We start from the raw sequence: 13,078 nt of genomic DNA on the forward strand, positions 1-13,078 counted from the left end.
GGATTTACTAGAAGGAAGATTTCCAGGTGTCAGGCTCACCTCCCACAGACTGTTCCCCACAGCCACGTTTGCTGCCACCAGCAAGAGCTGGGGCTGGTGCTCAGAGGGTGCCGGGAGTGGCTGGAGCAGGACTGTTCCTTCTCATTTTCCTAGGAGGCAGTTTCTACCCTCCCTCATGCCACCCCTGTCCCTAGTGGGGAACCAAAGAGGACCCAGACTGCCAGGGAGAGTGGCACTGCTCCCTGGGCACAGCCACCCCATCTGCAGTGCCCCGCACTCCGCCCTGTCCCCATCCTGAGCAACAGCTGACCATGTGAGGAAGCATCCCTGAGAGAGGCCCCACCCTTTCTCCCACACCTGCCTGGGGTCCGTAGCCTTCCCTGGAAACACCAGCCTCCCGCTTACATTCCCAGGGCGGAGGCAATGGGGGCCTCTCTTGGGGATTTCCTGAGACTCACAAAGGAGTCTGAGCTCCAATCACCCAGCCTGCCTCCCCCACCCACCCTCCTTTTGTGCTTATCCCAGCCCTTGCCCACCTCCTGCCCCATCTAGGGGGAGGGCACGGTCCACAGGACCGGGAGGAGCAACTGATTGAGTGAGTCATCTCTGAGGATTCAGGCTCCCACACCTGAGATCTTCCCATCCATTTATGGATGAGAAAGCAAGGCTCAGTGAGGGGAAGTGACTGCCTAACTTCTCGAGATCACAGAGCTACTCACAGGGCAAGCAGTGGCCACCTAGGACCGCACCTGATTCACCAACTCCGCCCTGGGTCTAGCGCAGCCTGGACCACCCCCTAAAAATCTCCAGCCCTTGGGAGAGGCCAGCACCCCCTTCCAAACTCTCCCCATACTTACTCTTTATGCTGGTCTAAGCTGACCCCTGACCTGCCAATCAACAACAGTGGGTATCCAAGCACCATCTCCCCTCACCCTCACTCCTTCCCATTTCACCCTTTTGTCCCTAGTGCCCACTTCAGGGGCCAGAACAAGGACACATTTCATAGCTGAGTCAACAAGCTTTATTGTCATCAGGCAGGGAAGCATGGGGAAAGGACTGAAGCAGGGGGCTGAGGCTAGAGACTGCAGAGACTGCGGGGCAGATGGGACAGCTGCCTCCCTGCCTCCTGGGTGGCTGGCTGGGGGTGCTGAGTCCTCAGCGGGTGGTCTGGTGGACCTGCTCACGGGAGGAGATGACTTTGCCATCCTGGACCTCTTCCACAATGGTACGCACCTGACGGGTGGTCACCGCTACAGGAGAAGCAGGTGCTTTAAAGTGGGTAGGGGCCAGGAGACCCTCACTTGCCCCCTAGCCGTCATGGACAGGAGCTGGCTCTTGCCCCCATCCTCCCCCAGGTGCTGTGAGTGCCTCCACTGGCACCTCGACATCACACTGCACACACATCCCTCCTGTCCCTGCCACCACCTCCCTTCCATCCCATCCCTCTGCCGGTGGCCCCGTGTGAGTCTTGCCTCCCCAGATGGGTTATTTGATTCTGACCCAGTGTGTCCTGCCAGGGAGGAGCCGTGTAGACTCCATGAAATCCATCTCCATTTCTCTGCCCGTCTCCAGGACATAGATTGGCTCCCATCTCCCCCATCAGACTGGGATCGCCAAGACAAAAACCAGGCCCCTATCTCCTCCGCTAGACTAGGAACCCTAGGGCTAGGATCATATATTCTCCATCAGACTGGAATTTGGAGGACAAGGACCATGTCCCTATCTCCCATCAGGCTAGAGTCCCCAGAGACAGGACTGCTTTTGCTCATCCGAAAGCTGTCAAGAGCAAAGATCATGAGACCATGTTCCTATCTTCCCATCAGATGACAATCTCCAGAGCTGGGACCTGTCTCCTCCATCAGACTAGGATCTCCAAGGTAAGGACCAGTTCCCTGCCCCACCCCCATCAGACCAGACAGCGTCTCTCTCATTTGATCTTTTCCTGAGTATCAATCCCAGTGCTAATGGGTCACTTCTCCCACCCCTGCTGAGGGACAGCCATCAACTCCTGGAGCTCCTGGGGACCCTGCCCCAGCAACGTGCAGGTGGGCTGCCTGTCCCATGCACCCAATCCCCAGGGCCTCAGCCACCAAGATGCTTACGTTCTTTCTTGTACTGAGTCAGGCTGAAAGAAAAAAAAAAAAAAAACAGAGAGGAAATTAGATGTGGGTCTGAGAGCCCCACCCCTGCCAAGAGGCCCCCAGCCCTGACCCCAGGCACCCCCACTCACTGGGCATCCTCGCCCTCCAGCAGGCGGCGGTAGGTGGCAATCTCCTGCTCCAGCCGTGTCTTCACATCCAGCAGGATTTTGTATTCCTGATTCTGCTGCTCCATCTCACAGCGAAGCTGGGCCAGCTGCTCCTCCACGCTGCCAATCAGCCCCTGGATCTGGGACAGCTGCACGCAGTAGCGGTTCTCTGTCTCTGCCAGGTTGCCCTCCAGGGATGCTTTCTACAGGAGGGCAGGAAGACCAGGGGTCAGTGAGGGTGGTCAACGCCCTCTTCTGGGCCCACCCCCATGCACAGGACTGTTCCTACCATGCTGAGCTGGGACTGCAGCTCGATCTCCAAGGCCTGCATGGTGCGCCGGAGCTCCGAGATCTCGCTCTTGCCGCTCTGCACCAGCTCACTGTTGGTGGCCACCTCACGGTTCAGTTCCTCTGTCTGCAGACAGGACACAGGACAGGGCGGTGTGAGCCTGGATCCCTCTCCCAAGTCAGGCCTCCTCCCAAATCTAACTGTGGAGAGAGTGTGCCTTCTCACCAGCTTCCCACATCCCAAAGCCCAGAAACATGCCATTTGAAATGTTAACTTTTTATGGTTAATCCCTGCGTGTGGGAGGCACAGACCGGAAACTTGAGAACCAGCCAGAACATGTAGCCTGGCTCTTGATGCTAGTTCCTGACTTCTTGAGGGAGAGGTGGGGACTCCCAAGGTCTTTACCCTCTGCCTTTATTCTGTGGGGGCTCCCTACCTCCCCACCCACCCCCCAGATCCCAGCTTGAGCTCAGCTCCAGGTCTGTTGATGCAGCGGGTGACCCTGTGGTCCATGCAGCTTGCTGAGGAGGGGGCACCTCCAAGACACCTGGCCGTGGGCTTACTGTCAGTGCTAAGGCCCCTGAGCCCCAGCCCCTAAGAGAGCCCTCTGGCCTGCGGCAGCCCCCACCTTGCTGAAGAACCAATCCTCAGCATCCTTGCGGTTCTTCTCTGCCATCTTCTCATACTGGTCACGCATCTCGTTCAGGATGCGGCTCAGGTCCACGCCTGGGGCAGCGTCCATCTCCACATTGATCTCACCACCCACCTGGCCTCGCAGGGCATTCATCTCCTATGGAAAAAGGGGATGTGGATGTGCGCATCTGGACCCATCCTGACCTCTCACTCCCAAGCCTTCCCCCACAAGCGGACCCCACTCCCCACAAGGACCCCTCCTTTGTTCTCCCTCTGCTCTGTCTGACCTCTAAATGATTTTATTCATCTGCTCAGTATTGCCTCCACCATCAGACTCTATCTCCCCCATTAGACCAAGGGCTCTCCAAAATAAAATCTAATTCTTAGGCCTATGCCCCCTAAATTTCCCCTCTAATTTCCAAGCTTCTATGTAGATGTTCAGCTTTGAGAGTTTGAAATGGGACAAGAAGATGTCCTTACTTATCCCCCACCCTCATAAGGGAGGCCAGGGTAGGTAGAGGGCGCCTCTGCGGGCTCCTGGGAGGTTCCTTGGGTACAGAGAAGCAGTGTGGTACAAAGAGGAGTCTGCCCTGCACGCTGGACCCCAAGGATCAGGGTTCTGCAGACAGGGAAGCCCTCTACGGTGACTAATCCTGGTGCGCCTGCTCTGCTCTCTCCCACGGCCTCAGCCATTGCCCAGCCCCAGGGCTCTGCCACCCACTTCTCAGCATCTTTGACCTTCTGCCCCAGCCACCTCACCTCCTCGTGGTTCTTCTTCAGGTAGGCCAGCTCCTCCTTGAGGTTCTCAATCTGCATCTCCAGATCGGCTCTGGCCAGGGTCAGCTCATCCAGCACCCTGCGCAGGCCATTGATGTCGGCCTCCACACTCAGGCGCAGGGCCTGCTCTGTCTCAAACCTGCCGTGGGAATCAGAGACTTCAGCCCAGGCTGCTTGGACCTACAGATCCAGGTACTGGCTGCTCACCTGCCTTCATTTTGCCAGGACTCTAAGGGGTTGGAAGGGCTGATGAGAGGGTCGAGTGGAAACGAATTCCAGCCCCAGGACCCCGGGACCATCACAGGGCCAGATCCCGTGCCCACGAGCTTCCTTACTTCTCTCTGCCTCCCGCCTCCCCTCCCTCTCTTCTATTCCCTGCCTAAGCTCAGCAACCTTCAGAACTGGCTGCCTTCACTGCATCCTGGACTAAGGAGTGGGGCTCCTAGGACTGCCCCACCCTGAGCTCCTGGGCCTTGCCACAAGCAAGCAAGGAGTCCTGGGGTCAGGAGGGGTACCCCGAGATCCTCCCCCAACTGGCCCAGGCTGCCCAAGGCCACAGCTAGGACTCACTTGGTGCGGAAGTCATCAGCAGCCAGACGGGCATTGTCAATCTGTAGCAGGATGTTGGCATTGTCCACAGTGGCTGTGAGGATCTGAGGAGATGGGAGAGGAGTCAGGTCATTGGATGGGGGTGGCTGAGCCCACAGCAGCGTTCTGAGCAGATCTTCCTGCCTCGGGGCCTCTCTTCTCACCCAGCCCCTCCCTTGCCCCATGCTGTATTATTGGCAGAGGAGGGGCAAGCGGGAGTCTGAAGGGCTGAAAGGTGCCTCATATTCCCCTGATACTCAGTACCCCACCAGACCCCCATGCCAGGCTCAGCCTTAAAGGAGAAGAGACAGCTGGCTGGGAGGATGAGGCAACCAGAAAAGAATGGGAAAACGTCCCCAGGGCAGAAGCTGTCCCAGAATTCTAGAACAAGGGAGGGGATGTGGGCAACCCCCTCGTTTTACAGTCAGCTAGAGGGTGTCCCTGACAGGCTCCCCCAAAAGGAGGCTAAAGGAGCCCTCACCAAAGAGTGGTTCCAAATCAGAAGTCAGGACCCCTCCTAATCCCTAACCCTGGGCTCCAGCCAGCAGCCCCGCCCCCTGGGGTTTGCTGAGCCCGTCTTAAGGGACAGCAGGAGGAAAGGAGAAGCCAGAAAAATCCCCAAATAAGGCACATCAGAGGTCTTCCCCACACTGAGGTCCCGCCCCCTCCTTTCTGCCTCCTCCTGCAGCAGATGCTATCAGGAGCTCACTCAGACACCCCCACTCCACATCACCCAAAACCCCCTCCTGTTGACCCCTGCTCCAAAGGATCAAGACACCACGCATCCAGTGGCCCACGGGCCCAGCCCTCCAACTGCATCCTCCTGACTCATCCTACAACCTCTCCAGGTGGAGGAGCTCCACGAGGGAGAAATTGAGGCTCCAAGGGGCTCCACGAGGCCTGTTTGTTCCTGACTCAGCCTGCTGCCCCCAGAAAAGGGGGATGTGAGCCACACAGGGGCCCCAAGGCAGGTTCCCAGAAGCTAAGCCACAGCCAAACCACCCTTGGCTCCCTGAGACCCTATGGCTGGACTCCAGGCCTTTGGCCAAGGCAGGAGTTGGGGGGAAGAAGTCATGCCCCCCGGAGACCCCTCCCACCAGCAGGCCCTACCTTGTTCTGCAGCTCCTCGACTGTCCTGTAGTACTGGCTGTAGTCAGGGACGGGGCCCGGGGCCTGCCTCTGGTACCAGTCACGGATCTTCACCTCCAGCTCAGTGTTGGCCTCCTCCAGGGCGCGCACCTTGTCCAGGTAGGAGGCCAGGCGGTCATTGAGGTTCTGCATGGTGGCCTTCTCACCTCCGGCCAGCAGCCCATCAACACCCCCAAAGCTGCTGCCATAGCCACCACCAGAGCCAAAGCTGTAGCAGCTGGAGTAGCTGCTACCCCCGAGAGCGCTGCCCAGGCCACCAGCAGATCCCAGCCTGCAGGAGCCGGCACCCAGGCCGCCAGACAGCCGGCAGGAGGTGCGGGACGAGCCGCCCCCCAGGCCGGAGGAGCCCTTGATGGAGCTGGAGGAGGTGAACTGGCGGATGGTGGTGGTCATGGTGGCGGCGGCAGGAGGCAGGCACACTGGAGAAGGGCTGGAGAGGAGAGGGGCCCCAAGTTGTGTAGGGCTGCCGGGGTTCGCCCGCTTCCTTTATAGGCCACCAAGTGGGCGTTGCGATTACAACAGGCTTGCTCCTCTGTTTCCATTCCCCTGGGCTTTCATCACCACTGGCCACCTGCCAGCTCCCAGGTGGCTGGGGGCCCCCTCCCCGCCCATCATCAGGAATTTGCCTCATTTCTCCAAATCCTCGTGCTGGGTGCCGTACGTGTGCGTGCCTCTGGTCTCAGGCCCGTCACCTGTGATTCAGGCGGGCCCTCCAGCTATGCTTTCCCATGACCTAATACGGAGAAGAGGAGGAGGCAGGACGTCACCGTCCCCAGGCCCTCCCAGGCAGCCACCACCCCAGCCCGGCCCGCCTCAACCCTGTCTGGTGGGGAAATGGGTTGCAGTGTCAGGTGACCCCCCTGCCAAAGTTGCTGTCTTTCACCCCACACTGCTCCACCCACGGTGCTGGCCCGGGGCTGGGTGCTGAAGAGAAAGAGGAGACCGAGAGCCTATCCTGCCTTGGAAACTGAGCCCAAACCCACCAGGCCCACCTCACAGCATAGAAATGCCATCAAGCCTCAGAGACCAACCCACATCGCAGATAAAGAAATTGGGGCTCCAGAGGGGTGCAGTGTCCACACTGGCCCCTTCTGCAGAGCCTGACACCCAGGAATGCACTCTAGGGGCTACAGCTCCATCCAGTCAGCTTCTGACCCTGCCCCATCCCTAGAAGCCCTTGCTAACCCAGTCTCTTCGTGTAAACCTTTCCCCAGGTTTACACTCCAGGCTGGGGTGGGCAAACAGGGGCTCAGCTATAGGATGGGGAAATGGTGGGCTGTGCCAACTGAGAGGGGGATGCCCCCTTCCACTCCCCTCACCCTTCTGTACCCCAAGAGACCTCAGGGTCAGGTGAGGGGCATTTATCTCAGGTCTCAGCCCACAGGAAACCTAAAGGACATTGCCCAAGAAGAGGCTCTTACAGAGACCCCAGCCAGCCCCCTCCCCATTCCAGGCTCCCCAAGATGTGGCTCCTCAGGTGGGCCATGTGCCCCACTCCACAGCCCCACCCTGCCCTGCCCACCACCCCAAGCCCGGCCCTGGGTCCCAGGGTCCCGCCAGGCCCGCTGGGTGGAATGTGGTCATGTTTCAGACTGCCGATGGCTTCCACTTCCCAGACAGGCCCAGGCGGCCCCGCCAGCAGCCGAGAGACTTCCTCAATAGCCCAGTGGCTGCCAAGCCACCAAAGCAAACAGGACGCCCCCCACACGTACACGCACAGCGGCCACCCCGCCCCACACACACCCCGAGCTGGGCAGAGCCGGTCTGGTTTCCTGGGCTGGCTGCGTCACTGCCACCCCCTCTCACTCATCAATGCCCTGGACCACTCCTTCAGAAGCCCCTCCCCACAGACCCCCCTCTCCTTCTGCCCTTGAACCCGCCCTGGGCTGAGGCAGGGAGTGCTCCCCAACAGGCGTGGTCCTTGGAAAGTCTATGTGGCCCTCCCAGGGACCAGCCACAGGTGACAGGGACTCAGGGGCTGATTCTTAGAAACTTTTCCCAATACAAGGGGCTGTCCCATCCCTCCACCCTTAATCCTTCCGCCTCCTCCCCTCTCATCTTTCCAGGAGCCCCAGGCCTGGATGGAGTGGGCAGAACAGATTGGCAGGTGACAAGCCGATACCCAAACACTCAATAAACTCTCCACCTCCCCCCGTCCCTCAGCCCACATTGCCCCAAACCAATGAACAGACCAGATCACACGAGGCATTGAACTTGGAGCAAAGCTTTAATAGCAGGCACCGGACAAACCCAGGAGGCCTCCTCAGTGAGGGGCTGCAGAAAGTAGATATAGAAAGACAACAGGTCATGCACCGGGGCCCAGACGGACACACGGGGCGTGGCAGTAGCATGCTGGGAGCTGGAGCTGATGGCTGTGCCGTGGCCCTCAAGGTGGGGCTGTCACAGGCAGAAAGGGGCCTCAGTGGGTGGAGAAGTGGACCTGCTCACAGAAGGAGACCACCTCTCCAACCTGGACTTCCTCCACGATGGCACACCTGGTGGCTGGTCACTGTGGCTGCAGGCGATGGAGGAGGGAGGCACAGGGAACATCAGGCAGGAGCTCTTCCCCCCACCTGCCCCGGGAGTCTGTGGTCCCCCAAGTCTCCCACACAGAAGGGTCCTCAGCCTCTCCCCTGCCTTGGGGTCCACACCGCAGGACAGGGCAGCTTCTTACCTTCCCAGGTGGGCTGCAAGGCCAGGGACAAGGAATACTGAGTGGCCAGCCTGCAGGGAGAGGAGCACCCATCAGCCCAGGGATGCCAGCCAGCCCAGGCCCCTGCAAGCACTGCTGGGGAGAAGCAGGCCCTGGCAGAGGAGGTTCCCCTAAATTGGTGAAAAATCACGGTTGGGAATGCACAGAAATTAGCACAGGCCCAAGAATGAGAGGGCAGGGGTTCAGCGCAGCAGGAAGAAGATAAAGAAACAGCACAGCAGTAGGCCTGGCGGCACTCTGTGGCTACTCACCAGGAATTTACAAGGAGAAGCTGAGCAAGTGGTTTTTCCATATCCCAGAGGGCCCAACAAATAGACCCAATTAAAGCAGGAGAGACTATTCTTAGACTATAGATGGACTTTACCATTTTTGGGGAACAAAAAGCTGCAACGTGTGACTAAGCATGGAGACTCTGGGACACTCTCAGCTGAAGGCCTGATCACCCTTCCCAACTGCAAACCCGACCACCACCCACCTTGCTCTTCACCACTCACACAGTCATCAGAACCAGAAACCCAGGGCCATCAATGCCCACTCCTTCATGTGTTCACCCGACACTTACTGAGTCCTGAATGTGAGCCACGCTTACCCCGAGATCCAGGCATCCAGTCCTGCTGTTTTGAGCTATAACCTCTCTTCTGCATGCACCACCTTCCTTCCCCTGCTCCCCTACCCCCCACCGCGCAGGACTTCTCTGGCCAGACTCCCTGCTCCAGCACCCTGACACATCTCTCTGGCCCCACCCTGACCCCTCTGATCCATTTCTCCCTCTGCAGCCAGAGTGAATGTTCTAAAATATCTTGATGTTCATTTCTCTCTCCTGCTCAAAATCCCTCCATGGCTCCCCATTGCCTACGTGATCTAGTCCAGAAGCTTTAACTTGGCATTCAAGGCTCCTCAGCCAGACTCCAGCCTGCATCATCAGTTTCACCTCCTGCAAACCCCGACAGGTTCCGACATTCACACCTCCTGAACTTCGCTGGTGCTCAGGCACCAACTTCTCCCTGGGTGAAGTGGGCCCCCAGCCCACCCCAACAGGCACCCTGGTGCACACTCACTGGGCATCCTCAACCTCCAGCAAGCGGCGGTAGGTGGCAATCTCCTGCTCCAGCCACGTCTTCACGTCCAGAAGGACCTGGTGCTTGTGGTCCTGGTACTCCTCGTCACAGCTGAGCTCGCACAGCTGCTTCTCCATGCTTCTGAAGAGCCCCTGCAGCTGGGCCAGCTGGGTCCCGTAACACACGTCCATCTCCGCCAGGCTGCCCTCCAGCGATGCTTTCTGTGGGCCAAGAGATAGGTGGTGTGATTAGTTGGACCTGGGACCCTTCCCCATGGCAGAGCACTAGAGAGGAGCCCCTCCTGTATGGGGCTGTGGGTGCTGCCGGCACAGTGGGGTGGTAGTGCATCCAGCCACTGAGTGTGAAGGGACAGGCTGAGTGGGGACTCTGGTTCTCCAAGCAGGGGTCTACAAGGCTGGGCTCACCCTGGGGTGACAGGTACAGGGTGGGGAGGGGACAGAGGCCCTACCTTGCTGAGCTGGGACGGCTCAGGTTCTGCACAGAGACGTAGAGCTCCCTATCTCTATCCTGCCACTCTGCAGGGCCTCTGTGTTGGTGGCCATCTCGCAGTTCAGCCCCTCTCTCTGGAAGGCAGAGTGGGCCACAGGGGTTTAAGGAGGCTTTCAGAAGTGGGGCACAGGAAAGGGGCTGCTCCTGAACCCTCACCTCCCAGAACCATCCCCTAGCCTCTCCCTGGCCTCTATGGGGCCCCAAAGGCACCTGCACACAGAGACCCTCTGCACCCACATTGGAACTTGGAGGAATTCAGCCTGCTCTGAGGTCATTTGCATTTCTTATTCCTACCAAACTGCAGCACCTCAAAGACTGGGTGTTATTCTTTTGCGCCTGTTGCTCTCCCTAGGATACCGGAGACACTCAGCCTGTGCTTGCCAAGGGTATACATACGTATTCAAATACGCACATCCTGTAAACAGCTGTGGTGGAAACCCAAGACCAGACTTGTAGAGACCTGGATCTATTTTGCAGGCCACAGTGAAGGGCTGTGTGAGTCCTCTCTGAGCCTCACATTTTACATCTAAAACATGAGGGGCTGGTCCAACTGGTTTCCAAAAGTTCTTCCAACTGGGACAGCCTGTGGATCTGCCAGTGTTCCAGCTGCACCAGCATGCAGCACATGTGCCCACACGTGTACACGCCTGCTTACACACGGCCACCCACCATGCTGAAGAACCAGCCCTCAGCATCCTTGCAGCTGTTCTCCACCAATGTCTTGTCCTGGTCACATATCTCATTCAGGATGCAGCTCAGGTTCACTCCAGGCACAGTGTCCATCTTCACACTGACATCCTCGTCCACCTGACCTCAAAGGACGTTCATTTCCTGGGCAGAGAGGACAGAAGGAGCTGACCCAAGGCCATCCTGGAGAAAGACCCTGGGGCCTGCCTTCTTTCCCTCAGAGAGACAGGTACAGATGACAGACAGACAGACACAGATAGGCCAACAGCTCCTCACCCTGAAGGTGGAGGTGGATGTTGTCATTTCTCAAACATACAGGGCTATGAATATCAGCAACCTCCCCCAACACACACCGTGACGCGGGACTGGAATTCACCCATCCCCAACAAGTGCTAAGCCCCAAGAGATGACAACCCCCCAGCATGGCGGAGGATGACCACGGGCAACCTCACTCACTGCCCTGACCTTGCCCCCACCACTGCCTTGCCCCCACCACCAACCCCACAGCACAGGCATGCAGAAAGCAACCCTACGCTGATGTCACCGCGCCAGGCCCCGTTAGCAAATGTTAATCTGCTGGAGGAAAGCAATTGTATAACCAGCCTCAAAGCCAGGGGGAAACACCTTCCGGGTGTCCTGCTTCTCGGTGAGTAGGCTCCCCCAGCTCAGAGCAGCACAGAGCTCGGCTGAGAAGGAAGCCACAGGACAGGGCGTGTAAGGCCTCCTGACTGCCCCAGCAGGACCTTGGATCTCTATCCTTGGGTTGAGCCTTGGAGTCCTTGGGACCTAGAGCCTTCTGGAAAGGAGAGGCAGGAGAAGGGGCAGAGAGGTGGGGTGGATATGAGTCCAACAGACCTGAAGGAGGGTCCCTGTGCAGCCATAGATAAATCCCTTAACCTCTCTGAGCCTCCATTTCTTCACGGGTCAAAAGGAAGTAAGAGTATCTTTCTCCCAGTTATTGTATCAGCTGAGATAATGCTGTGAGTCACTTGTAGTGCTGGGCAGAAGTTCCTTGTTTTAATGACTATCGCTATTATAATTAATTATAACAATTAGCATTGTGTGTTCTTACACTGAGTTACTCACTAGTTAGTTAACTGCAGTGAGCTGAGCCTCAAGGGACAAATGAAGTCTATTTGGGACGAGGGGCTCCTCCAAGCCTCACCCAGTGTCCTCTGAGGGTCAGGGCTAGGCATCCATAAAAGATGGGAACTGGACTGAAAGCACAGCCCGGCCCAGGGAGGTTCTGGGCCCCAGCCTCGCTTGCTTCCAGGTGAATTTCTGCTGCGTTCCCTGAGCTGACCTCACCTGCTTGTGGTTCTTCTTCAGGTAGACCAGGTCCTCCTTGAGGTTCTCAATCTTCATCTCCAGGTTGGCCCCGGGCAGGGTCAGCTTATCCAGACTCTGGGGCACCTCCAGAGACCCAGCCTCACTTGGTGCAGAGGTCATCGGCAGCCAGGTGGGCATCATCCACCTGTAGCCAGCACAAAGCTGGAATTACCGATCATAGCCACCAGGATCTGGGAGAGATGTGGGCTCCATGAGAAAATGCCCTTGGCAGCCTCCAGGAGACCCTCCAACACCCTTCTTGCAGGCTTTTCGGAAGTGAGCCAGGGTGAGGGTGATGACAGTCCCCATGGTCTTCTCTGAGCACCCTCCTGGGAATTTCTGGGACCCAGCCAAGGCCCTCAGGGGGTTAAAGGATGATGGGGGTAGGATGCCCAGGCATGGGTAAACACGGATGCCAGGAGAAAGACCCTTATGCAGCTGTCTCCCACCATGGGGGTCATGGCCTAAGCTGCCTAGGCCTCACTCCCTCTTCCCCAACTAAATTCACCTCTAGGATCAGCTGCCACCTCCTCCAGAAAGCCCTCTTGGATTCCTTTTCTGCATCTCTTTTCCGGACCATACCTCCTCCCTTCTCCAGGTTGTGAATTTATACCTATTTCTATGACTTTTTTGGTTATTTCCTCCTCCACTGGACTCTGAGCTCCAGGGAGACAAGGCCATGTCTGTTTCATTCTCTTTGGAATCCCCAGCCCTGGGCACAGTGCCCTGGCCCAGAGTTGGCCCCGAGGGTTCGTTAGTTTAATTAAGTGATTCGTTAATTAATTAATGAGGTTATGACTGGCCTCACCTCAAACCCAAGGCAAAGCTTTCTTTTCCCACAAGGTCATCTGGGTGGTTTCAATGCAAACACGGAGGGAGGGGCCCAGAAGGAGCAGAAGGTTGGTTGTGATTACTGCCGCTGTCATTGGCTTGGTTGGAAATGCCCAAGAGGGTTTCCAATTGAGGCCATGGGCATGCACCAAAGAGCGAGGCCCCTCCAGCCACCCAGAGGTTGAAGCGCTTGTGAAGGCGGCACATGAGCGTGTAAAATCTGGAATTTGCTGAGGCTCACGGCTGACTGCACAAGACCTCAGAGG

At 57.8% G+C, this 13,078-nt stretch overlaps 1 protein-coding gene and 1 pseudogene across 1 annotated transcript; both read right to left on the reverse strand.

Moving 5' to 3' along the window:
* Positions 1-1,003: 1,003 nt before the first annotated feature.
* KRT17 (keratin 17) lies at positions 1,004-6,159 on the reverse strand. Its single transcript, XM_054457528.2, has 8 exons — positions 5,646-6,159; positions 4,518-4,600; positions 3,930-4,086; positions 3,166-3,327; positions 2,538-2,663; positions 2,231-2,451; positions 2,103-2,125; positions 1,004-1,250 (listed from the first exon to the last, which is right to left on the reverse strand). Exons 1-8 carry the CDS (start codon positions 6,075-6,077, stop codon positions 1,156-1,158), a joined length of 1,299 nt encoding a protein of 432 aa, XP_054313503.2. The 5' UTR covers positions 6,078-6,159; the 3' UTR covers positions 1,004-1,155.
* A 1,747-nt stretch (positions 6,160-7,906) lies between these two features.
* LOC129017600 (keratin, type I cytoskeletal 42-like) lies at positions 7,907-12,561 on the reverse strand (annotated as a pseudogene).
* Positions 12,562-13,078: the final 517 nt, after the last annotated feature.

The sequence above is a fragment of the Pongo pygmaeus genome, chromosome 19, assembly GCF_028885625.2.
Source record: "Pongo pygmaeus isolate AG05252 chromosome 19, NHGRI_mPonPyg2-v2.0_pri, whole genome shotgun sequence".
Taxonomy (NCBI): Eukaryota; Metazoa; Chordata; class Mammalia; order Primates; family Hominidae; genus Pongo; species Pongo pygmaeus.